General features: G+C 49.2%; 1 protein-coding gene across 1 annotated transcript in view; it reads right to left on the reverse strand.

Annotated features, from left to right (window-relative positions):
- Positions 1 to 25,699, reverse strand: part of GLDN (gliomedin) — a 56,149-nt gene that overhangs the window by 831 nt on the left and 29,619 nt on the right. The window contains exons 3-9 of the mRNA XM_052647120.1: positions 19,851 to 19,868; positions 19,388 to 19,495; positions 11,002 to 11,139; positions 8,646 to 8,783; positions 5,244 to 5,327; positions 3,605 to 3,730; positions 2,429 to 2,579 (exon numbers count right to left, since the gene is read on the reverse strand). Coding sequence (XP_052503080.1) covers positions 2,429 to 2,579; positions 3,605 to 3,730; positions 5,244 to 5,327; positions 8,646 to 8,783; positions 11,002 to 11,139; positions 19,388 to 19,495; positions 19,851 to 19,868 — 763 coding nt within the window. The remainder of the gene's footprint in view (positions 1 to 2,428; positions 2,580 to 3,604; positions 3,731 to 5,243; positions 5,328 to 8,645; positions 8,784 to 11,001; positions 11,140 to 19,387; positions 19,496 to 19,850; positions 19,869 to 25,699) is intronic.

Raw genomic sequence — 25,699 nt, forward strand, 5'->3', positions numbered from 1 at the left:
GACCAGCTCAGGAATACAGATAAGCAGTTTAAACTTAGGCTTTTGATCTCCATGTTTGGGGTGATTCCTCTACTCCACGCTGGAGTTTTAAGATAAAAATTTCACAGCAGGCTCAATGAAGGAAGTCAGCAGCTGAGAAGTGAAGGAGCAAACTCATGGCTGTGAAGTCACTTTTCTTTCTTGGGTAAACAAGGAGATCAATGAAGTGACGGCGTGAAACCCCATGCCCCTCAGCTCCTGGAGGCTGTTTGATCTGGCAGACTCCAAACCTACATCATAGCAAAGTGGATTTTGATTCAGCTTCAGGAATGAAAATTCAGGGACTCAAGGTTAAAAGAAAAGAAAAGCACTAGAGGGCGCCATTGAGCAACAGAAGAACTGTGACAGGTGCGAAGCTGCAGGTCTGCAATGGAGTACAGCAAGCTTGAAACCAGTTAAGAAATCCTGAAGTAAATTTGAAAAGAAACTAGATAAGAGTGAGGGCTTGAGAAGGTCTTTCATGCCCATCTCTGCTCTCAGGGCTCCCTTCCTCTGAATGCCAGGGATTCAGGACTGCCACTGGGTCCCTGTCTGATACTGGCACTTACAGTTGCTTTTCTTGAAGAGGCTCATCTCTTCCAGCAAAAAAGGGTCTAATTCCAGTCTGCCTCTGATTCTCCTCCCAGACTGTAGCCAGGCACTAGAGCAGGGCCCCAGTATAGTTGTTCTAACCTCACACAAGCTTAGTGTCATTAGAAGCCACTCTTTCTTAGGGTGGCCAATCCTCCTCTGGGCCTCATTTACCCCAGAATACCCCACGTAACTGCTCTCAGTTGCTCAGTCATGTGTGACCCTTTTGTGATCCCATGCAGTGTAGCCTGCCAGGCTCCTCTGTCCAAGGGATCTCCCAGGAAAGAATACTGGAGTGGGTAGCCATTCCCTTCTACAGGGAATCTTCCTGTAGATTGAACAGCTTTGATTGAGCCTGTTTGGCAGGTGGATTCTTTACCACTGTGCCACCTGGGTGGCTCTATATATGGCAGCCACAAGGCTTCCTAGTGGTAAAGACCCTGCCTGCCAAGGCAGGAGACAAAAGAGATGTGTGTTGGATTGCTGGGCTGGGAAGATCCCCTGGAGGAGAGAATGGCAATCCACTCCATATTCTTGCCTAGAGAATCCCATGGACAGAGGAGGCTGGTGGGCTACAGTCCATGGGGTCAAAAAGAGTCAGACACGACTGAAGCGAATTGGCACATGTTCACATGCAGGGAGCCACGGGACTGAATGGGAACAAACGTCACAGAAAGCAGTGTGCGGGGAGAGAGGGCTTCTGAATGGGTGGCAGGTCAGTTATCTTTTTCTTTTAGTGTAAGATTCTGTCTAGATGAGGTAGCCAGGAGGTGCTGAGGTGGTGAGGGAACCCAGGGGGGGAGGTGGTGCAGAGGCACAGGAGGGGGTGCCTCCAGCCACAGCTGACGTGGGTGTCTGACGTGGTTGGTTTGACCACATGATGTACTAGCAAGCCCATGCCCATGAGGGAATCCAGTCCTTCCTCAAGATACAGGTCTCTTGTTTGGAATGATGAGGACCACGGCTTTCATAACACTGGAATTGTCATTTCCAATGGGAGTACAGTTGGAGGGCTGCAGAGGTTCTCATCCATCTTTCCATTTGTAGTGAGGACACAGAAATTACCGGAAGTGGTGTCTCTCCTCTGAGGTCACAAATAAGTAGGTGGGAGGGTTGGAACTTGACTGAGTTCACTGCTCCCTTGATTTGCCCAAGATGACATCTGCTTCTAAAGCCCAGCATTTGATTTCTTCTTGAGCCATGCAGACAACCTTTAGCAATTCTTGTGCGGAGCCAGGAAGCCTGGGCCGCTGTCCTGGGCCCCGACTACCTGGGTGGCCACCTCTCCTGCCCATGGGAAAATGGCGGGCATGTGGAGGCGGCTTGGTGAGGGCTCTGTCGGGACGACAGAACCACCTGAAGGCCTTGCAGTCTCTAGTTCTCAGAGATCTCAGCTGTGACACGAAATTCTTCACACCCAACAGTTTTCAGAACAAAACTGATTTGGGGGTGTGACACCTTCCTGCCAGAGGGAGGCCTGGATTCTGCTCTTTCTTTCCTAAAGGGTAAGAAAGCTTCTGCGCGCTCCCCCGCCGCCCCCAATCTCCCCATCACTCCCAGCCTCCTTCTCTCTGGCCCTGAACTTGCACTTGGTTCCAGACCAGCAATAAATGCAATGGGGGTTCACTCCTTGTTGCCTGCGGTTCATTCAGTCAGCAAACCCTGACTGACCTCTGGCTGTGTGTCAGGCCCCAGGAACATAAAGAGGGTAGAACCACAGTCCCTTCCCTTAAGTAGCTGAAGTGTGACTAAAGCGCCACGCACAGTAGGTGCTAGCTGGGATGGGTGAGGAGGGGCAGCGGGGCCCTGAAGGACTCACCTCACTATGGTGTTGGAGCCTCCCTTGTGGTAGTAGAGAGAGTTATTGTGAACAGTGTGCCCACAGCCGTGGAAATAGTATGGGAGGTGGATGAGCGTGTAACTGCCGTTCAGCAGTGAGGGCTGGTCTTCGAATTCCTTCACCCTGATGCCTGTAGGAGGGGAATCAGGGAAAGGCAGTCACAGCTCGGAGGTGAGTCGGGGGAGGAGGGGTAAAAGGACAGAAGGTGAGAGTCAGACGTCCTGCAAGGGTCCTTGTCCAGTTGCAAGATTCTAGGCTCCCAAACCCCAAGGCCAATTCTCTTCCGTGGATTCCTGAACCATCTTTTGAACACAGTAACCAGAGTTGCCTTTGCTCCTCCCAGGAAAACGGTACCATGCCCTCCCCTACAATTTCATCAACTTTTCTGTCAGACTTCCACAGGCCTGCATCGTGAAGAGCACCCGTGCGGCCACCTCCCACCACTGCACTCCAAGGGGGCCATGCTGCCTCAATGGCCTTGCTCTTCCCTTTAGAGTCACAGATTCCCTTTCAGCTGGTCATCCGGACAGTTACTGCCAGCTGATGAGTGTGCCTGGATGAAACCAGAGTAGCATGTCTGAGCTGTTGCTCTGACTAGTAGGCATGGCCAGCCCTCTTCCGGCCTGGGGCCGCTGCAATTCCTGCGCACGTCTGTTTGGGACAGTGTGGTGCAGTAGACCTTCAAGATGACACCTCACCCGCCCCCCTGCAGTGCTGAGACTGAGCACTCCCCTACTCTACTGCACTATCTGAGAAGAGTGGCCAAAAGGGTTCTCCTCAAAGAAAGAGAGCCTGTGCAAAACAACAAAATGTCTCTGGCATTTCTTCTTCATTATGGTTTCAGGGTTTATAAAGGGTTTATCAGTCAGGATAAAGGGTTTATCAGTTTCCTCCCGGACACTTCGCCAAAAAGCGACCATGGAGGTGCCCTGGTCATGTCCCTATTATCTGAACTGTGAGGCTTGTCACCAGTGTGCTCAACTGAGAAGAGCATTCTGCCCACTCATTTGGGCTTTCTAAAATTATAAAAATGCAATTCTGTTACACCAGTGAGCAAGGATTTCAGACACAGAAACAGGATAAGCCTGAAGGGAGGCAACAGAGGAAAGATAAAATTACAACAGAGATATGGATTCTCTGCCAAGTAAAAAGCACCTGAGAAATGTTCAGTCACCCAGACGCGTTCATCACTCTTGTTAGCGGACTCTCTTATCCAAGTCCCAAACGTCTCTTTAACTTTCAACACTTGTATTGGGTTTCCAATGGATGTGATCATGGATTCTATCAAAAGAAGAGAAAGTTACTCACCTCCCAGTTATGACTGTCACCTACAAACTGGCAGTTGCCATTGGCACTTGCCACCTACCTCTACAAGGATCAAATCATGTGCTGATGCAGCTGCTGACTTTCCACATCCCCTGAAAGGAGCTAAGGGTGGAGAGCAGAAATGAGGCACTCTGTCCTCAGTGGAGGCAGGAGCGGGGGACTGATAGAACACGTCTTCAGAGAGTTAGATATTTTCAGGAGCTGATTTTATGAGCGCAGGCCAAAGAATTGATGCTTTTGAACTGTGATGTTGGAGAAGAGTCCCTTGGACTGCAAGGAGATCCATCCACTCCATCCTAAAGGACATCAGTCCTGAATATTCATTGGAAGGACTGATGCTGAAGCTGAAGTTCCAATACTTTGGCCACCTGATATGAAGAACCAACTCAATGGAAAAGACCCTGATGCTGGGAAAGATCGAAGGCAGGAGGAGAAGGGGACGACAGAGGATGAGATGGTTGGCTGGCATCACCAACTCAATGGGCATGGGTTTGAGTAAACTCTGGGAGTTGGCGATGGACAGGGAAGCCTGGCATGGTGCAGTCCATGGGGTCACAAAGAGTCAGACATGACTGAGTAACTGAACTGAACTGAACTGAACTGAAGTCATGTTCATATGGTGGCTCAGACAGTAAAGAATCTGCCTGCCATGTGGGAGACCTGGGTTCAATCCCTGGGTAGAGAGATCCCCTGGAGAAGGAAATGGTAATCCACTCCAGTATTCCTGCCTGAGAATTCCATGGACAGAGGAGCCTGGCTGGCTACAGTAAGTGGGGTCACAAAGAGTCAGACATGACTGAGAGACTAACACTTTCACTTTCTAAATATCTAGAAAAGTACCCAAATCCTTCATGGTGATGACTGCTCCATGTGACTTGCAGAAACTTTGATTGCATGTACTCCTCCTTCACCAAAATCACATATATACTGACCTTTCCCCCTGCCGCTCTGGAGCAGTTTCTCAGAGCTACCTGAAATGCCTTCTCCTGGGCTATAGTCCTCATTTTGCAACAAAAGAAACATGACTCACAACTCGCACATTGTGCTTATTTTATTTTTTTAGTCCATATGACTTTAAGGTATCTGATTTCTTTCTGAGTTTTAAAACAGGATGCTCTGGGACTTCCCTGATGGTCCAGTGGGTAATAACCTGCCTGCCAATGCAGGGAACACAGGTTCGATCCCTGGTCTGGGAAGATGCCACATGCCGCAGAGCAACTAAGCCCGTGACCACAACTACTGAGCCCACACTCTGCAGCCCTTGAGCCACAGCCACTGAGCCTGTGCAGCACAGCTACTGAAGCCAGTGCACCTAGAGCGTGTGCTCCACAGCAAGAGAAGGCGCTGCAGTGAGAAGTCCTTTCACCGCAACGAGAGTAGCCCCCGCTACTGCAGAAAGCCTGTACACAGCAATGAAGACCCATACACACATAATTTAAAAAATAAACAGGATGCTTTGTTTCTGTACCTGCTTGTGGGGAATGGTGTTCACTGACTTTCTCATCAGTTTTTCCAACCAAGGTATCATCATTTGGTACAGCACATGTCTCACCTAAAACAACAAAGATAATCAGAGCAAATGCAGTTGGCACAGTGAGATGTGTATAACTTTATAACTGGCGCTTTCAGCCACCTCATTCCAGATTCGAGTTCCATAAGCATCCTTGGTTTTTGCTTGCTTGCTTTTAAGCACCAACTCATATGCTTCCATTTTTTTCCCCGCTGCCTGGTGAGTTCCCAACAAGCATTTCATGACCATAGTTGCTAAGACTGTACAATCCCGAGAGGATGTCAGTAATAGGAAAATGTCACCTGAGTCAGCTATCCAAACCCTCAACAACCTGGAGGAAGGGGGGAAGGCTTACTGACACATTCCTGGCCACTCTGGGCAGGTGGGAATCTATCACAGTTTGTATTTTCTGGAGGGATTTTCACCCTCAGGGAAGTTGATGGGGATGAGGAGCAGCCTCATGATGGGGTGGCCCATTTCACCCTGTCTTCCTGAACTGCCAGGGAGCAGAGGAAGAAGAAGCCTAGAGACAGCCCAGACCAGAGAGGTTAGGGCCCTGTTCCCCTCCCCATTTTCCATGTTTTTTTCTGCTCAAAGACCTGTGGGACCCAGGCCCTTGAAGGGCACCTGATTCATAGTTGGTTTGAGGCTATGAAGCATAGATTCATCTTCCTTAGCAAATGGGCTGAACTCAGACCTTTGGTGAAGAGGTGGCTCAGGTGGCAGAAGCAGCCCAGAAGGCGGGGGTAGTGTGGCCAGTGGGAGATGAGAGGGCGCAGACCTGCTGGCAGCAGGTCTCAGCAAATCGGGCTTTCCGGGAAAGGCCAGGACCCCACTTCCCTAGGCAAATTCTGAGGGTTTCCGATCACCTTGTGGTTGCTAGATAGAAAGGAGCACCTCCACCGTCACTAGGGAAACACACAGAATAAACTACAGAGGTGTCTATATCAGTAAAATAGGGAGACTCTTCACAAACGTTCCTTTAGCTGGATGAGCCCTGTCTCTCTGAAGCCCGTCTGCCATGGATGAGAGTGGTCTCGGGGCTGTGGCTCTCCACACACAACCCTGCCTCTCAAGTCCCCCCCCCCCCCCCCCCACCCTGAGTTTCCACTTAGGGGCCTGGGCTTTGCACAGAGAGGGTCAGAGAGACCCTCTCATTCTCAGTCTGAAGAAAAGGTCTCATTAACTTGTGCAGGACTTACCCACCAGCTTCTGAAGCCGAGGGGCGTGGGACGGGGTTAAAGGAAAGGGATAGGAGGGGCAGGAGCGAGGGCCAAGCTCAGATGCTGGATGCCTGGCAACCAGGACTCACTCCTGGGAGGCAGAGCAGAAGGAACCGGCCTCTCTTTTAAAACAGTTTTCACAACCCTGAAGCCCAACCCCTGCCGACCAGCCTCTTAGCAGATAGGCTAGGCTGGGAGGCCACCTCTCTAGCACCCCTCTCACTGCTGACAGAGCCTCTGGCAAGTCCAAATTCCACAGAATCAGGGTCGGACTTCCCCTCCTCTCAGGGGATGGTTCTGCTCAGCCTGCACCCCCGGGGAAGCTGAACAAAGGGCTGATGCTAAGGGGAAGGGTGGTGTTGAATTAACAGCCTGCTCACTGCTGGGCAGAGTCATAATCAGGCTCCATTTACTGGACGTGACGGTGACATCTCTGAAAGCTCAGATTCACCCATTCTGACAGGTGAGTGTGTGCCTCTCCACCCACTCAAACATCTTCCAGAAAGAACAGTGTACCAGACAGAATGAAAGAGTGTTTAGGAAGGTGGTGGAGAAATCCACAGCAAGTGAGAAAGAAACCCCAGTCAGGACCCTCTTCTCTGCTTGCCAGGAAGCCAGGCATCCAGTTGTGCCTCCTCATGGCCCAAGTTAGGGGAATAAGTCCCTGAACATCGCTGTGTGGAGAAGTTATAGCAGCATCTGAGATTGACTTTTCATTAGCATGGCCCTTGATTTCTTCTTAGCTCTCAACCCCATGGCCACCCCTGTCACAACTGGCCGAAGAACAAGCCATCCAGGCCGGCCAGACATCGGTGCCCTTGCATTACTTTGCCAACAAAGGTCCGTCCAGTCAAGGCTATGGTTTTTCCAGTGGTCAAGTATGGATGTGAGAGTTGGACCATAAAGAAAGCTGACAGCCAAAGAATTGATGCTTTTGAACTGTGGTGTGGGAGAAGACTCTTGAGAGTCCCTTGGACTGCAAGGAGATCCAACCAGTTTATCCTAAAAGAGATCAGTCCTGGGTGTTCATTGGAAGAACTGATGTTGAAGCTGAAACTCCAATACTTTGGCCACCTGATGCAAAGAGCTGACTCATATGAAAAGACCCTGATGCTGGGAAAGATTGAGGGAGGGAGGAGAAGGGGATGACAGAGGATGAGATGGTTGGAGGGCATCAGCAACTCAATGGACATGAGTTTGAGTGAACTCCGGGAGCTGGTGATGGATAGGGAGGCCTGCCACGCTGCAGTCCATGGGGTCACAAAGTTGGACACAACTGAGCAACTGAACTGAACTGCCCTTTGTTGGCTTATTCTCAACGTGTGGATTTCTGTCTCTGAAAGGAAAATGCTTCAAGCAGGGGCTTTACAGGCAGGCACACAGGTTTGAATCCCAGCTGTTGCTTACTGAGTGGCCATGGACAGACTATGTAGCTCCCTGGGGTTTCAGCTTTGTATCTGTGAACTGGTCAGAATACGACTCCTATATCTTAGGGCTAGTGTAGAACTAAATGAACTGAGCACTTAGCCCTATCCCTACAATGTCGCTAGCATTGTTAGCAAAGCTTAGAGGTGGTGATGGCAGTACTGGGGTATCTATGGGGAGTTAGACGATCTGAATTTCCCCATCGTCTCCATCCCTCCAGCATCAGTCAAGCCCTCCGTGCTCCAGAGATGGTGGATCTGGCAAGAAAGAGAAATAGGCTGGTGATGGCTCAGCCTTTATAGAGAATCCACCTGCCAAATAGGAGACCTGGGTTTGATCCCTGGGTTGGGAAGATTCCCTGGAGAAGGGAATAGCTACCCCATCCAATAATCTTGCCTGGAGAATTCCATGGTGGAGCCTGGCAGGGTACAGTCCATGGGGTTGCAAAGAGTTGGACATGACTGAGCAACTAGCTCAAGAGAAGGAAGAGGGATGAGGGCAGGAGGCAGGAGGCCTGATTCTAAACCTGCCACCAGTCCTTACCCTGGGCAGGCTGTTCAGGCCTCCCAGGTCGGTGGAGAAGGGGAGGGAATACTCGCTTTGGGCAAAATCTCCCCTTATTTAAAACAATCTGGTCACAAAGTCTGGGTGAAGCCTGAGAGCTTGGGATTGTTAACTGAAGAGGTGGCTCCCTAGGGCAGGGGTGTGTGACCTGGGCACTGGCCGTTGAACATGTTTGGCTGCCGAGGGCCTTTGGACCTTCTGCTTCCAGCGGGACCTGGAGGACCCGGAGGGCCTGGGGGCCCAGGTGGGCCAGGTGGGCCAGGTGGGCCTTGGTCACCTTTGGCACCTGGAGAAAGAGAGAGAGAAGCAGGGGTGGGAGTTGATTAGAGAGCTGTAAGCAGAGATGGGTTCCACACAAGGGAAAAGGAGACGGAGCCGCTCCAGGGAGGCTGGCTCTCCAGCACTCACTCACACAGGGTCGAGGGAGCTCCCACAGAAGGCGCTGAGTTTCAACTCTGTGCCAGGAACTGTGCTGGGAATTTTAGAAATCTCCCCTTCGTCCCTCCCAAGTACTCTGTGAGGCAGTACCAGCAGCTCCTCGGGTGACCCGGGTCTCAGGGAAGTTCAGGGCTTTGCCCCAGGTCACAGCTGGAGCAGAGCTGCCCCCCCGCAACACTCAGGGCTGTCTCACTTCTTAGCTCATCCTCCTTTCGTTGGCTGATGTTGGGAGATCTCAACCCTGACTGTTTATTAGAATCACCCAAGGAGCTCAAATACAATTATAATGCCTGGACCCCATCCCAGATCACTTCATCAAAATGATGGGGAAGCTGGTCATCTGTAGTTTTTAAAACCTCCAAGGATGCTTCCAGGCATGAGAAATACTGCTCCATGTTGTGGAAGAGATCAGGGGGAGGCTGTCCAGCTTTGGGACCTTGGGCAGGCAGTGTATCCCTCTGAGACTGGTTCTTCATTTCCGGATTCTCATACTCCCTGCCCTGCCCTGTGAGAACCCACTGAGGTCACCAGGGTGAGTGCGCTGATGGTTGGATTCCCTACACATCAGCAGGTGGAGTCACTACACACTTCTGACTTCTGGTGGCCATGTGGGTGCAGCCCTTTGCAGGGGCCTTTGGTTCTGCAAGTTGCGTAAAGATGCCGCTAGTCTGGGATATTCAGCCCTATGGTTCTATACTCCTTTCCTGGGCTGACTGGTGATCTGAGATCTCTTTAGCTGCCTCTTCCCAGCCCCACCAAATAAGCCTTTTCAGCTGCTTTAGAACTAAAGGGGCAAGCAGGGGTCACAGAGGCTGAGGGTGGTTCTAAGCCCCCAGCAGAAAAGGCAGAGATCATGGCAGATGTGGTCCAGCCCTCCTTTTCTTTCTCTGCCCTCTGGCAGAGGACACACTGAGCTCTGGCCTAGTCTCTAGAATTGGAGTACACTCAGAGATGCTGCTTTCCTGAATGCTTTGTGGTCACCCTCATTTGTTTGGTAATATAGGGGTGTGTGATATTCTGGATGTGTAGATTTCCCATATAACTGAATATAACATGATCTTATAGTTTCAAAATATATTCACACACACACACACACACACACACATATATATATATATATATGAATCCTGTTGAAACATCTCTTAAATTTTACATATTTTGTGCACAACCTCCTTTTTTTGGAACAAGGCATGCTAAACCTAATTTGATTTTTCCTGGGTGCTTTGATCTTTACACAGTACCTGGTAAATGGCAGGTGCTTAAGAAATTTTGAAAGCTGGATGGGACACTGATTCAGGGTCACTGTCCTGAACATCTATCATCCTGGCTTCCTGAGGACAGATATCATGTCTTACTCATTTTCACATTTCCATTTTCAGCTGCTATAGCAAAGTCCCTAATTCATAAATGGTATTCTCTGATATTCAAAAATGCTTACTGAACACACGAATAGGGTAGTTATGCTTTTATAGTACAAATAGTCCCCAAAGTAAAGTGCTTTTAAAATTCTGTCTCTTCCTCCTCCATGACCAGCAGCTGTCACTTACTCTTTCCACCATGTCATTGCCTTTCTGAAGCTTGCTGTGCCACAGACACTAATTACCTGCTTTTAACCTGGGCTGGAAACCAGATAAAGAAGATCAGCAACCATGTTTGCCTCAATCCTATGTTAAGAATCTTAGGATAAGGGTCTGAAGATGGCCTGAGCTCAACTCTGAAGCTTGTACTTTCTGCTGTCCTTTGAAATTTCTCACTTCTCTTGTTCTGGATTGTGCTGGATTTAACAGATATTTGAAGGAAGTTTCCTTCATCCTAAATCCATCCAACCATGGCATGGTGCTTTATCTCAACTACTTATGCTTAGATCTCAGATTTGGTCTTACTAACATTGGGCTTACACATGGTTTTCTCCTTGTCAAAAGCACAGGACTGTAAAACATGCTAAGAAACAGATGGGCATCTAGGGCAGATAAGGAGAGATGACCCAGAGCAGCCTTGGTACAAGAAACCAGGATGGTTTCTGGGCCCATTCACCCCAGGAGAAGACCACAGCACCAGCCCCTTACCTGCGGGGAGCACATCATTGGACACGTCCCCTTTGTCTCCCTTGTCACCCTTCTGCCCTGCTGGGCCCTCATTTCCAGGCAAGCCCAGCTCACCAGGGTCTCCCTTTTCCCCTGGAGTTCCTGTGGCTCCAGGTGGCCCTGAGGAACAAAAATGATTTATGAGCCTGTTGTGCAAGAAATTCTGGTATACTACTTTGTAATACAGTGCTTTGTGTTTTTAAAGTGAAGCAGCTTCAGAAACCAAATACATAACACTTCATAATCATTTTAGGACAGCAGCAAGGTATAAATTCATGAAAGAATACACTTCTAGGTCGTTCTATTGAATTTTTTTTAGAGACGTTTTGCTGGGCCAACAGGTTGGAGAGAGGAGTGAACCCCAAGAGGGACAGTCACAGTGAGAGCAGAAAGAAGGGGACGCCTCATCAGAAATCTGCCCTTCCCACCCCAGCAGGGAGGGCTGAGCACTTGGAGGACTTTGTTAGGCCCTTGAACAGTGGATGTTGTCATCTGCATTATCTGGTGTATCCTTCACAATACTGGGGTTGTAAGCTGGTCAGTTTTCCTTACTCTCACTTGGTAGAAATTGGAAATAAGGCCTACAGGGTTTACAACTGAGGCTGCTAAGTGAGCAGCAAAAATCTTGATTCCATCTCCAACACCCTTTTCTTTGACATTTGGATGCAAAATGTTTTTAAGCAAAATAGCAAAACAGATCACACTGCTTTAGGACAAGCATTATGAGGGATGGAGATAGTGTGAACAACAGGTAATGGACAAAATTTCTGTCTCTGCTCACAGGGAGACATCACTACAGGAACTACAGTCCTACTAGGAGTAGTCAAGATCACGCAGTGACTCATCGCGGCATTGGAAAATGGGTGGCACAGCATTCTGATGCTGGGAGAAAGGAAACCAATCTCATGCATCATGTGATGCCCCAACTCATAGCAGCTTCCACACAGCAGCTTCGCTGAGGTGAGGAGACAAAAAGGTACAGTTTGGGGAGATAAAGGTGGCTGGGATTCATGGGACAGAATATGAGAGAGGAGGTCATTGTGTAGAAAGAGCTCTGGTGAACTTCAGAGGGGTTTCCTCAAGTCTTTGGCAGAGTAATAGTCTGTATAAGGTGAAAGTCTACCAGGCAGGGAAAAGAATGAACAGAAAGCCACTCACTATGTGGCTCTCAGAGCTTGAACAGGGAAGGGTCCTAATTCCCGCCAGTCAAAGCAGAGGGATCTCAGAAAATGGTAGGCTGTGAGGTAGAGTCCTTGGAAAGACTTGTGTTAGTAGTGAGGCTAAATTAGCCCAACAGTCAAGGCTGCTGTGGATCTATCGTAACAAACCTTAAAAATACTGAGCAGTAAGCTTAACTGCCTGCCAGGATAGAATTCAAAATCTGAATCATTTAGTCAATGTAATGTAGCATATTAATAATTTAAGCAAGGAAAAAATTACATGATCATCTTGATGGATATAGAAAAGACATTTGATAAAATTCAACACCTATTTTGAATAAAAATTCTCATCACACTAGGAATAGAAGGAAATGTCCTCAATATGAAAAAGGGAATTTATGAAAAGAACCTACAGCTAACATCATCTCTAGAGCTTCCCTGTTGACTCATATAGGAAAGAATTCTCCTGCCAGCGTAGGAGACTCAGGTATGATCCCCAGGTCGGGAAGGAGGAGGGCATGGCTACCCACTCCAGTATTCTTGCCATGGACAGAGGAGCCTGGTGGGCTAGAGTCCATCGGGTCACAAAAGGTGGGACATGACTGAGTGACTAAGCAACAACAACAACGTTCCTAATAATGAAAGACTAAATGCTTTCCCCCTAAGATCAGGAGCAAGACAATGGTACCTATTCTTGTCACTTTAAATAAAGCACAATAAGGCAAAGAAAAAGAAACAGAGGCAAACAGATTGGGGAGGGATGAATTAAAACTGTCTTTATATATGATATGATTATTTATGTAGAAAATTTATTAAAAAGCTGCTAGAACTTATGGGCACCTAGGGATACTAAGAGGGAAAGTGATTGCTTACTATGTGCAAAGATATTGCCAAATATGGATGAATTAATATGATATGCCATTGCAGGCATCGTTTGTTCATTTTGACAAGAGCCTCCTGGAGATATCACTCAACAGAGATATTTTTCAAAGGGGCAGAGATTTCAGGCAACAGAGAAGAGCCAGAGGCAAGTTTCAGTGAAAAACTTCAGTTTCTCTCAACCTCTATAACCAAGAGGCCTTAGGATTCATTGTTTTTCTAATTATGTGGCCAATCCCAAGCCCGCCTTAGGGTTCATTGCTTTTTCTAATTATGTTGCCAATCCCAAGCCCCTTCTTAAAGGTTCTGGCTGAGTTCCCCACCAGCTTGGCCAGTCCTCATTCCCTAACTGTCATTCTATGACATTGCAACTGTCCTCCCTCCAGATTTAAAACCAATTCTGATCCCCACCCCCAACTTCCTACCAGCTACACAGGATTCCTATATAACCATCCCAAGAGAATCATAGAATTTCAGATAGGAAGGCACCTTAGAGGTCATTTAGATTAACTTCCCATCCAACCCTGAACACCTCTCGACTCCCACCTGACTGGCTCTTCTCAAGCCCTTGCAGCAATGGGGAGGTTATTATTAATAAATCGCGTCACACCACAGATGGCGCTGCCATCCTAGCCCATTATCCCCTAAAATGTGCAACTGGCACTCCTAGCACCTTTTCTCTATGCCAAGGGGGTGAGAAGCTCTTTTAGATTCAAGGGAGCCTACACAGACCATCCCAAGGAAGACAGCAGTGTAGGAAAGAACCTGAAAGTGTTGATCACATTAAAAAATGCAATAAACAGGGAAACATTTGCTCAATTTCTGCCAATGGAATTGCTGGGGACACGGTGGAAGAGCATGTGAAGAAGAGCAAGGGAAGCCCCTGCAGTGTAGCTACTGGAGGCTCTGCCGTGGAGTCAGTCACATGGATGAGGCAGGTCCCACAATGCATCTCTCACACCACGCTGAGATCCCATGGCTGGGGGTCACCTCTGCCCACAGTTATCAGGACATCTTTCTGGAAAGAGGCTCACTCACTGAAAAGCCCTTAATCAGGGACCTCTGCACGAGCGGACGTTCTTTTGTCAGTATTTTAAATAGGCAATTTGGCACATTATCTGAAGGACACAAAAGATGAGAACGTTGCCATAGAGTCCAGCCAGCACAATGCACCAGAAGATAACTGACACCTCCGAAAGGTGTCATGTGACTCACATTCAGCAGTGCTCAGGGAAATGGTATCTTCTAGTTACTTGAGGGTTTTCTTTTTCAAGCATTTATTCTAGTCACAAAGAGCCTTTGGCATCATCATTCGATTTCCTCTTCTTTTATTCCTTCCTTTTATGCATTTTTCCCCTTTCTCAAAAAGGCCAGGTGTGAAACAGGAGAACATTCTCAAAGCTGTCATAATGCTCAGGGGCTGGTGCGTAATGCTCAGGATATTAAGGACTTTGCTCATGGGTGTATTTTGGCGCTCAGCTGTGTGTGTGCATGATCACTTTCTTCAAGAAAGGGGAGGGGACGTTTTGTCTCTGTCGTCTTTGCCACCTCCACAAAGTTGTCCCTCTTCTTGGTTGGTGCAACCACCTTGGCCGTGCCTGGCCGTGGCGTGCAGAAGCACACCACCACCTTGTCACGTCGCTGGCAGAGGTGGCGGATGTGGCACTGTCTGCCTTCCCTGACTTGGCTACGGGCAGGGACACTGTTAAACACTGAGTGGCCTGGACCAGGGCAGTGTCTGTCCCATGACTGCTGGCAGGCTCGGAGTCAGCACATTCTGCTGCAGAAGAAAGGCCAGACTCTGCTCGCCTTGCTCGGGTGCTGGGTGTGGCTTTCTGCTGTTTTCCTTTCTCGTTGCCAGTGCCCACTCAAAACAAGTCATTTTCCCAGCTTTAGAGTCTGGGGTTGTGTGATCAACTGGGGTCAACGCCATCTTCATTGCAGGGGGTGAAGGAGGACATCTTATTTTTGGCAGCGCCATCTGTCACCCACTGAGGTGGAGGAGATGGGAGCTGAGGGTATTATGCAAAACCCAGACCCAAGGCTGGGATGAATAAGGAGGAGGATGTTTATTTCTGTTTTTGTGGGGACTCAATTTTTAGAGAAAACACTGAAGCATTAACTCTTGAGTGAGAAAGTGAGAGGCAGATGGAAAGAAAGAAAATGCTTGGTTTTGAGGCATAGCATGTCAAACTTCGGAAAAGACGCTGTTTGCAAAAATGTTCAATTCTCTCTAAATCTAAGTTGATGGTTTCAAATAAATGTAGGCATTTCCACTCAGATTTCCTCCCCCACCCTTTGAAACAAGACTACCACCTAATATCTAAAACTAATGCAGCACTTGCTCTGTGTCAGACCCTATTCTCAGCACTTTATATATATAAATTTAATCTTCCTAAAAACACTATTACTGTTCTCATTTTCCAGTTAAGGAAACAGGGCGATTAAGTAACTTGCCCAGGTGCACACAGCTAGTAAGCAGACGAGCTGGGATCCAAACCAAGACTTCAAGCTCTGACTCTGGCCTATTCCACTCTTGTTCTTAGCTTTCCTAAGATCACAAGGTGAGGGTTAGCTTCATATTTCAATATCCTGGAAACAACCGTTAGTCTGGAGCTCTAAACTCTGGTCTCATTAGGTTGGTCTTCTCAAGAGCCCACAGTGGCTCCCGGCTGCCTCCTGCAGACACAGAGCTGAAACCCCTGCTCCCTCCCCACCCCACCATCCTCACCTGGGGCCCTTCTCATAGGCAGGGCCAGCCTCCCAAACAGTGCCTCCAAGTAGGGCCTTTTCCTTCTCTCCTTGCAGTGCCCTCCCCATTTCCCCTCTATTTATTTCCAAGGTGTGGATCACACGTCTCTCTCTTGTCCTTTACACTTAGCTCCACGGTACAACCCATCCTCTATACAGGATCCTATTTGTCCATTATCTTCACAATTGAGTTCAGATTTTCCTTCTGGCAGCATTCCCTGCTGTACAGAATAAAGCATCGTCATATCAGAATAACCAGTTACAGAATTCATGCTGTATATAAACTCTATCTTCTCTTTCAGCAGGACTGCAAGCCCTTATGGACAGGAACTATGTCCTACTGTTCTCATTGCTTCATTCTTCACTCATCAGTTCGTTACTGAGCCTTAGCTGGGGTTGGCAGAGAGCTGTGGCAAATAACAGGATACACAAGGCACAGTCTCTCCTTCACAGACAAACACTGGAGCAGACTGTTTCAAAACTGGAAGCCATGTTAGAGTTGTTGGAAGCCCGGCTCCTCGGTGTACAGGTGAGGAGACCCAGGCCCTCGAAGCCAGGCAGAGTTCACGGCAGGTGCTCCCTGAATGCCTTTCCCGGCTCCCTTCTGCTTGCAGAGCAGGGGTAATTCTTTCTGCCTGACACGTGGGTTCTTGATGAACTGTGCATCCAGCCTGTGTCCTATGGGCTTCTCTGAAGGGCTGGTGCCTTCCCACCCTCCTGGTGAGACTCAGAATGAGGCTCAGCAGCATCCTTAGACAATTAATAGCACTAGCTCCCAGTGCCCGGGCTCCCTTCCCCCTGCTCCTGCTTTGTAGCACCTCGGGTAATGCCTCTTGGACTCAACACCCTCCAGCCTGGAAGTATTCGGTGCTCTCGTGTTTAAGAGCAGGGGTCCAGGAGCCAAGGCCTGGAGTCAAGCCTGCCTCTTATGCTTATTAGCTTTTGGACACTGGGCATGTTATGTCCACTATGATTGCCCGCCTTCACTGGGTGCACCAGGCTCTGGAGCCTGGTTCTCACGGACCTCACATTCTCCCTAGGTGGCCAGACCATCAGCACATCAGCGGGCAACACAAGCAGAGGAGTTCAGGGAGGGATCTATGCTTCGGAGGAGAGCAGGGGATGTTACTGAGCTGGTGAGGCAGGGGTGGGAGGGGGTGAGGGGGGTCCAGACACGGAGGTCAGGGGCGATCTTGAAGAGGAGGAGGAGGTATCAGCTGCGATTGCTCCAGAGGAGGGATGGGCCGGGGCAGAGGTGCACAGGCCCTGACAGAGGGCCCGGGCCTGTTTGGAAAATGGAAAGATGAGACTTCTTCATCTGGGAAAAATAAGGCTCGCAAGTATCCCCATCTCCTGGGGCTGTTGTGAAGACTCAGTGAGGTAAATGTAGAGAGGATTTGGTAGAGTGCCTGACAGTGAATGTCAGCTATTAATATATACCATTGTTCAGAGACCACTGCTAGAGTGCACAGCCTGCTGCTGCTGCTAAGTCACTTCGGTCATGTCCAACTCTGTGCGACCCATAGACGTGCACAGTCTAACCCAGTCCTATCTCTGCGGAACATGGGCTCTTTAGCCTGTTTTTGGAAACAGCACTTGTTGTTCCCTCTTTCTGGAAGGCATGCCCACTCCTCCCCTCGCCCAACCCTGCCTGCCAAACCACTAAAGATCCTGGAGCTCTCTGCTGACATGATGGCCCCTCCTTCTCCATGGCCATGACCCTGGCCCTGAGGGTCACATCCTGCATGTGGCTGGCAGAGAGACCCAGACCACCATGCAGAAGACTCTGGAAGGGCCTGGCCCCCACCTCCTACCTCACCTGGCTGTATGCCGCCTCCCCCAGCTGCCCTAGCAGGGCCTTGGCAGGTGTGTGCACCCCACTTGGGCCACTGTCTGCCTTGCTCTTGTCCCTCAGGTCTGACCTCCGACATGACCTCTTGACCCTCTTTCTCTGCCCCGCTTGTAGCACACTGTTCTTTGCTTTCTGCACCTCACCTCGTGATTACAGATGCATCTGATTGTGGACTTTATGTCTGCCTCCCCACCAAGGACAGTAAGTTCCACGATACAATAGGGGCTGCATCTATTTTGTTTCCGCACCAGCACTGGGAACCCTCTCAATAAATGCCTGCTGAGGAATGTTCCCACCCTCTCCTAGGGCTCCTCCTGCTGCTCAGCCTGTCCTTGGCCTCCTTTGCTGGCTCCTCCCTTCCACTTGGTCACTAGATACTGCTGGCTCCTCCTGGATGGGCCCAGGCTCTCCTCTTGGGTGGCTCCCTCCTGAAGGGGCTAGGCCCATGGCCCCAAAGCCCATCGCCTCAGGTGACTCCCTAAGGTACACCTCGAGCCCCAGGGTTTCCTCTGACTGCAGACTGGCATCTTCAAGGCCCTCTGACACCTCCTCCTGGACATTTCAAGGCGTTTCAAACTGAGCACATCCCATGCTAGGACCTAAGTCGGTCCAGGGCTCTCTCCACCTTAGGGAAGAGTGGTCATGCAGGAGGAAGATCTTGGAGTCAGCCTTGGTACTTCCCTCCCCCTTCCTACTTATATTTGCCTTCCCCAAGTACTGTTGATTTCACCCCCAAAACATCACTCAGCTCATCAAGCTTTGCACATCCCACCTGCATCCCTTCTGCCTGCCTGCTGAGTAGCCTCTTCACTGTCTCCCTGTCTTGGCTCCCATGCTTGCTCGAGTTTGTCCTCCCCCAGTGGAGGTATCACAGAAAGGCAGATCTGATCATGTCCCTCTCCTCCTCAAAACCCCTCTGTGGCTTCTCTTGGCTCCCAGAACAAAGCCAGTTCCTCTCTGTGGCCCTGCCAGCTCTGGCCCCTCCTCCCACTCCCTGCAATTACACTGGTCTCTGGGTGGGATGAGAATGCATCCTGGGCCCAGGAAGGGAGCAGGGGAGGGCATTCACAGCCCCTGGGCTTTGGCAGGGTGGCGGGGACAGCACAGCCCTTGGTTTCTAGTCAGATGGTCCAGGCTAGAGTCTGAGCTGGTCGAGGGCTGAGCCATGCTCCCAACAGCCCGTCCTTGGACACAGGGTTTTCACAGCCTCCTCCCTTCCCTCCTGCAGCCTCCCTTGTGTGGCTGCCCAGGGAGGTATGCAGGGCAAGGGGCCGAGTACAAACCCTGGTTCTTAAAATGCCCAGGGCTAACCTGATTTGGCTGTGTTACCTCTCTGGTGTCAATTTGACCACATTTACCTCTCATCCTCTCTGTCCAGCTACCCTGGCCAGGGCAGGAAGTGACCCTTGAACAAACTTGGGGTACCAGTACAGACACTCTTTCCTCTTCCATCTGTCTGTTTGCAACAGAGCAAGCAGAGGAATGGACATCAGTTCCCAGGAACACTGCTTCTCCCAGGCAGCCTGGACATACACCGTCATCAGGGTTGGACCAAAAAGGAGGCCCTTATAGCCTCAGAACACAGCAGCTTCCAGGCAACACTTAACCAGCCTTGCATTCAGAGATGCAGCACTTTCCCCCACTGCACCAGTGTTGGCTCATCCAACATGCAATGAGGGAGACAAAACAACCAAGGGATTTAATTAGAAAAGCTGTGCCTAAATACCCATTTTTCCTCTTTTTCCATTGGCTCCTTTTTCGCCTTTTGGGCCCTGGGGACCAGGCTGTCCGTTTGATCCGTTGTGTCCTGGTAATCCACTGACTCCGGGAGGCCCTGCATCAAAACACGGGAAACGGGAACACTGAAAAAATTTTTCACTGAAGTTAATTTCCTTTAGCCAGTGAGACTGGGCAGGCATCAAGACCTCTCCCAGAGCTTCTCCTGCTTCTTCCTTTCCTTCCCCACCACCACCCAAAGCAGTGTCAGGTAGGGAATGGTGATGGCAGGCTCTCAAGTGGAAGGGGGCCGGAGAGCTGGTGACTCGGGTAGAGAGAAGGTGGGGACACAGCTGTAGTCAAGGCTGCCTCCGGACTCTTCCCCCCTCCCTGCCTCAGTCCCTTCTGAGGGATCCTGGGGAGCCAGCCACCCACATCCTCCCTGCAAACTCAGAATATCTATAGGTTCTTACCTGCTGGGCCAGGTGGTCCTACAACAGAAGAAAAATTTAGATGATAAACCACAGATAGAAGTAAGCTAAGTTAACTTCCGAACTCAAAGAACAAAGAGCATCTTCCCCCTCTTAAAACATACTGATCATCTATGAGCCCTAAGGAATTGCCCTGTGCCTTTTATTTAGAACTCAGTATATTTGCCCAAAGAGCCTTAAAAACAATTAGACAAATACCCATAGCCCAGTCAAACCCACTTTTGCTCAAGTTCTAGTGGACTAAGAATAATTTCTAAGTGGCTTCACCATAGACTCCAAAGTCAACTTAATTACATGAGGTTTGGTGATCATGTGGGTGGGCCTGCAGCAGTTTGTGTGCAGCTAGGTGTCAGGAAGTGCTGCATTTGCAGGGCTGAGCCAGCTGTCCTGGGAGCAGCCCTGAATGCACTCATCCAGACAGCCTGTCTCCTCTGGGCCACCCAGGGGAGTTGAGAGCAAAAGCTGGTTTGCTGGATTTCTATTTTGTTGCACAAAATTGCCTGAGAAAACCTGAGGGCTCAGATCAGGTAACAAATACCTTTCTTCATTTGTAATCACCCTAAAAAGGATCTAAGGTGTTCAGGTGAATCATTTACACATAATCTAACACAATAAATTGTTCCACAAACAGTTTTAGTGTCAATTATTCCACTTAATAAGCACTCATACAGACCAGTCAGGTTGCAACATGAACAGTTGAGGGTCTTTGTTTCTCTGACCACATAAATAGTCACCAATATTGGAGTGGGTGCGTGAAGGCTCAGTTGCTTCAGTCATGTCCGATTCTTTACAACCCCATGAACTGTAGCCCACCAGGCTACTCCATCCATGGAATTCTCCAGGCAAGAATACTGGAGTAGGTTGCCATGCCCTTCTCCAATTGGAGTGAGAAGGTCTGTCTAAAGATCCAAGTCCTGTGACTTCTCAGAAAACCACCATTTACGAAGCACTTACTGTGTGCACCAAAATCTACCCATAGAAACCCTGGGACTTCCCTGGTGGTCCAGTGGTTAAGAATCCATCTAATAATGCAGGGGACATAGGTTCAATCCCTGGCCTGGGAAGATCCCACATTCCTCAGCGCAGCTAAGCCTTTGCACTGCAACTACTGAGCCTACACACCCTGGAGCCCATGTCCTACAACAAGAGAAGCCACTGCAAGGAGAAGCCCATGAACCAGCCGGCAGTGAAGAGTAGCTCCGGCTTGCAGCAACTAGAGAAAGCCAGTGTGCATCAATGAAGACTCAGTGCAGCCAAAAATATTAATAAAATAATAATAATAATAAAGAAATCTTGGTCCTTGAATCTGTCATGTTTACAATCGAACTGAGTTAGGTGAATACTCTGAAACCACAGCGAGATATGAGGGAGCAACAGAAAAGCAACCACAGAGGTGCTGGGACAGTCTGGGCAAAGGGCAGTCTGAGCAGGACTTCAGAGAGGGTAAGCCTTCACTTGTAGCTCTGAAGGCCCAGGGGGCCTGAGACAGCTGCAGGGCTGAGGGCTGGGCACCCCTGCACGAGACCAGCTGGAACAAAGGTCCAGGGGTGAGAGAGAGAAGGGAAACTGGCCCAGCTGGAATGTGTGGTGATGAAGCCGGGGTACTTGGCGGAGGGATATGGCGCAGCAACGCTTGAAGGCCTGGTGGCGGGGCATAGGCAGTATCTACAAGGCAGCGCGGAGCCGTAGTAGAGTTTTAAGAAGGGAAGATGACACTGAAATCTGCGCGCTTGTGATCCTTTCTGTAGATGGAAATAGAATACAACTAGGGAGAAGGAAATGGCAACCCACTCCAGTGTTCTTGCCTGGAGAATCCCAGGGACGGGGGAGCCTGGTGGGCTGCCGTCTATGGGGTCGCACAGAGTCGGACACGACTGAAGCGACTTAGCAGCAGCAGCAGCAGGGAATGAGATGAGAGAGAGAGAAAGGGGTGGGGGTGTGGAGGAGAAAATATTCAGAGGATGTTTGTAGTTCAAACTTGGGACAAGGTTGAAGATAAATGTGGTTGGTGACTGTAGCGTTGTAGACGGAGCTAGAAATGCGAGAGGTATTTTCAGCAGAAGAACGGGCAGGACTCCTTGTCTGGTTGGAGGCAAAACAGAAGGCCTCTCAGATGATTCGGTGCCTGGAAGTATCCAGGCCTATTTGAAAGACATGAAAACTTTCAAAAGAGCAAGTGTTTGACAGTATGCTTTATATATATATAGTCCTATGTTGCGCAAAAATGATTTGCTGAAAATGACACGGCATTTTCTAGGATCAGGGTAGCCCGTAGTCATACCACAAGATGGCGCCACAAACGCCCTGGTAAGGACGCAATGGGGACTTTCCATAGCTGTCAGACAGAAATCAATCCACAGTCAATCCAGATTGCCGATAGAGCCAAATTCAGATGTGCAGGTTGGTAGAAAAAAGGTGACCTAGCAAGAGTCAACTGTATATAGTAGGTTGCAAGAGTTCTCGGGACAGTCCGTTTCCATGCAAAGGAGTATTAGAGAGAGGTCCTGGCCGGAGCTGTACACTCAGGGCACATTAGTTAGGGCCAAGGATGTTGCTATGATGAGGTGCTTAGATTAGGGTTTACTAACCCTGACCCGACGTCCTTGACATCCTACGGCTACAGTTCTTAGTCACTTGAGGCCTAGAGTCAACTAGAATGCTTGTAAAGATGCAGATACCTGGGACCAGTCTGGAGATTCTGATCCAGTTTGAATTAGCATGAGGCCCGGGAACCTGCGTTTTTACCAAGCACCACAAGTTACTGGAGTGCAGATGGTCCTGGGTCCCCTGGACCTGATGTGAAAGTTCTCTGGAAAAAGAATCAGTCATTGTCCTTACAGGGGTTCCTGACCCTAGAAAGACTGGGAGATACTACCCTTGAGGTAAGAGTGAAATATCTGAGCCAAATCTGGGGATGCAGAGAGGGGGACACACCTTACCTGGAGGGAGGCAGGAGACAGAAGCAGCACCAGGAAAGAGAGAGAGAGTGCTCTGGAGATGGAAGAGCAAGGCCAGCCCAGCAGGCCTCATGCATGCGTGCAAACTCAGTTGTGTCTGACTCTGTGACCTCAAGGACTGTAGCCTGCTAGGCTTCTCTGTACATGGGACTTTTCGGGCAAGAATCCTGGAGTGGGTTGCCATTTCCATCTCCAGGGGATGATCCTGGCCCAGGGGTCGAAACCAACATCTCCTGCATCCCCTACATTGGCAGGCAGATTTCTTTAACACTGCACCACCTGTGAAGTCCACGCTCAGGCCTTGAAACTAAAGAATTTCAGAAAAGAAAGGACGACAGTTTCAAAGAGCTCAGGAGCAGAGTGGTGTAGACTGTCCTAGGGTCCCCAGGATACCAACAGAGCTGCTCATGGCCCCCCACGCCCAGAAGAAGCCCCAAATATGAGTCATTACAATAATGTCAGATGTCAAATAACATGTGCCAACTAGCCACTAGAAAACTGTCTTGCAGGATGTTTTCTCAGCTCCTGACCCTTGTCCCCTTCTGGAATAACAGACCCTCTAGGAACACGTGTAGGCAGTCACATTCATATTAAGGCTGTACGCAGAGCTGTTCCCTGGGCCTGCCACCAGTGCACTTATACAAGGTTCCATGCTAAGAAGGGGGCTTCCCACTTGGGTTGGACTGGCTACAGCTTTGAGGCCTCAGCTCCCACCCTCTGTGTGCTGGTCTACCCTCCACAACTGGCCCTGCTGCCAGCTATTCTGCCAGTCCCAGGGCACCTGATGTGGAAAAATATGTATCTTTCCCCACATGCCCCATTAAAGTGGAGCTTTGGTCTAATCTCTTTTATTTGGTGCATTTCAATTTTGGATTATGGCCATGAAAACCTTAAAAATGAGAAGAGTTGGATATTATTTCAAGTGCCAACTCCAATCAGTTAGGACAACTTTCTGCAATGCCACAAAAGAATGACCTGGGACCTGAGGCCATGCTAGGTATAGTGGTCCACGACTGATGCCTGGGTATAGGATAAGAAGAGTTATCACAGACTTGGAGTCATGTCTCTGCAAGGAGAATGGGCACTGTGGATCTGAAGCACCTTGGTCCCAACAAGCAGTTCAGCAATATGATGATTTAGAGATTTTCCAATAAGCCTATATGTGGAGGCCACTGGAAGTGAAGAATTACCCAAGACCTGCCTTCTTCACGATAGCCTGCTCTTCCAGAAGACACACTTCTGGGGTCCCAAGGAAACCTGGGATCAGGGGTAAGATGCATCCAGAAAACCATATGTCATTTGACAAACTCTGCATTAGCAAAATCCTAAAGCCTGACTACTCTGGCTTGTGAACTGCCCTCACTATTCATCTGAGATGTCACAGGCTGCACAAAACTCCACGGCATCTGTCCTTGTCCCCAGAGCAACCACAGCTGAGTCCTGGGAAAGGAAGAGGAAGGGACTTTCCTGGTCACAGCTGGACTAGCCTCAAGTCACAAGCACCTGCTTTTTCAAAGATGACTCCAGTGAAGAGCTAGATCTTGTCCTCAGGCCCAAACCCAGCGTCTGTCCCGGCAACCCTTCCTGAAGGTGTCATCTGGGAGCCTTGTAACCTTGTAACCTCTGGACTGCTGCTCTCTGCCTCTCCCCCTGAAGCTCCCCAGTTTGGTCCTGGGTCCTCTCACCTCCCTGCCCCCAATACAGGCACCTTGGCCTATCCCTGGGTGCCTCCTTGCCTTGTAAAAAAGTACATACAACTTGTACTTTTCACACCTAAGTTTTAATTGAAGAGCTTTCTGTGTAAAAGAAGACCCAATTTCAAGCTGTCATGAAAAAAGGAACTGGCTTTTGAAAAGCATTTTTAGGTGCCAAAGAATAACCTCCTCAACCCATCTCCAGCACAGATGCGATCCCGTCAATCTCCCCTAAGTGGTCTCAATAGCTCTGGCCCACATTCACTGAATAGCCTGGCTCTCATTCTATCACTATAAAAATCAAAAGGGAAGAGGCTTTTCCTGTGCCTCTCAACAGGGCTTTTGTGCCTGTAATTCTATCCATTTGAGCATTTCTCTAGCGCTCATTACTGTCACATGCAGCTACGCTGAAAAGGGACTCCCAGAGATGTAAGAAAGGTGCTTAAGCCACAAGGATTTCAGAATAAAGGACTAAGCTGTTCTGAAGATATTTAATTTTCTGTAAGGGCTGAAATGTGACTTGAGTAATAACTCAATTAGCATTTTCTAAGAAGCTACAGGATTACAGCTTTTCTCTCAGGTTAAACTAAGCCAAGAGTCAGGTTTGGACTCAGAGTTCCCCAGGAAGCATCTTTCTTGCTAGCCCACCACTCCCATTAATCACTTACAAAAGTCAGATTTAGTCACTCTACAAATGCGACCAGAGCTCCTAATGCCTGGCAGGTACTGAGAGGTCCTGGGGAGAATCCTGCAGCATAGGTTTCTTCCAAGTCCATGCACACTGTGCAGGGGTTCTCAGCCTTCCCCAGTGCAGCCCTGTGAAGTGACCAGGACCTCCTCAGAGCCTGGAGCCTAAGACTGAGGAGACCCAATACAGGCTCCAGCTGGCTTCAAAGTCTTGTGGTTATCTTTAGAGTCCATGAGAGCTGTGCATTTATTCCATAATAGAATTTTTTTTCAATTGAAGAATAGTTGGCATACAAATTATATTAGTATCAGGTGTAGTACATCATGATTCAACATTAATATATATTACAAACTGATCACCACAAGTCTAGTAATCTTTCACAATACAAAGTTACTGTGATAATATTGACTATATTCCTTATGCTGGACACTACACTCCCATGACTCATCTATTTTATAACTGGACGTCTATACCCCTTAATCTCCCTCACTT

This window comes from Budorcas taxicolor, chromosome 10 (assembly GCF_023091745.1).
Source record: "Budorcas taxicolor isolate Tak-1 chromosome 10, Takin1.1, whole genome shotgun sequence".
Lineage (NCBI taxonomy): Eukaryota > Metazoa > Chordata > Mammalia > Artiodactyla > Bovidae > Budorcas > Budorcas taxicolor.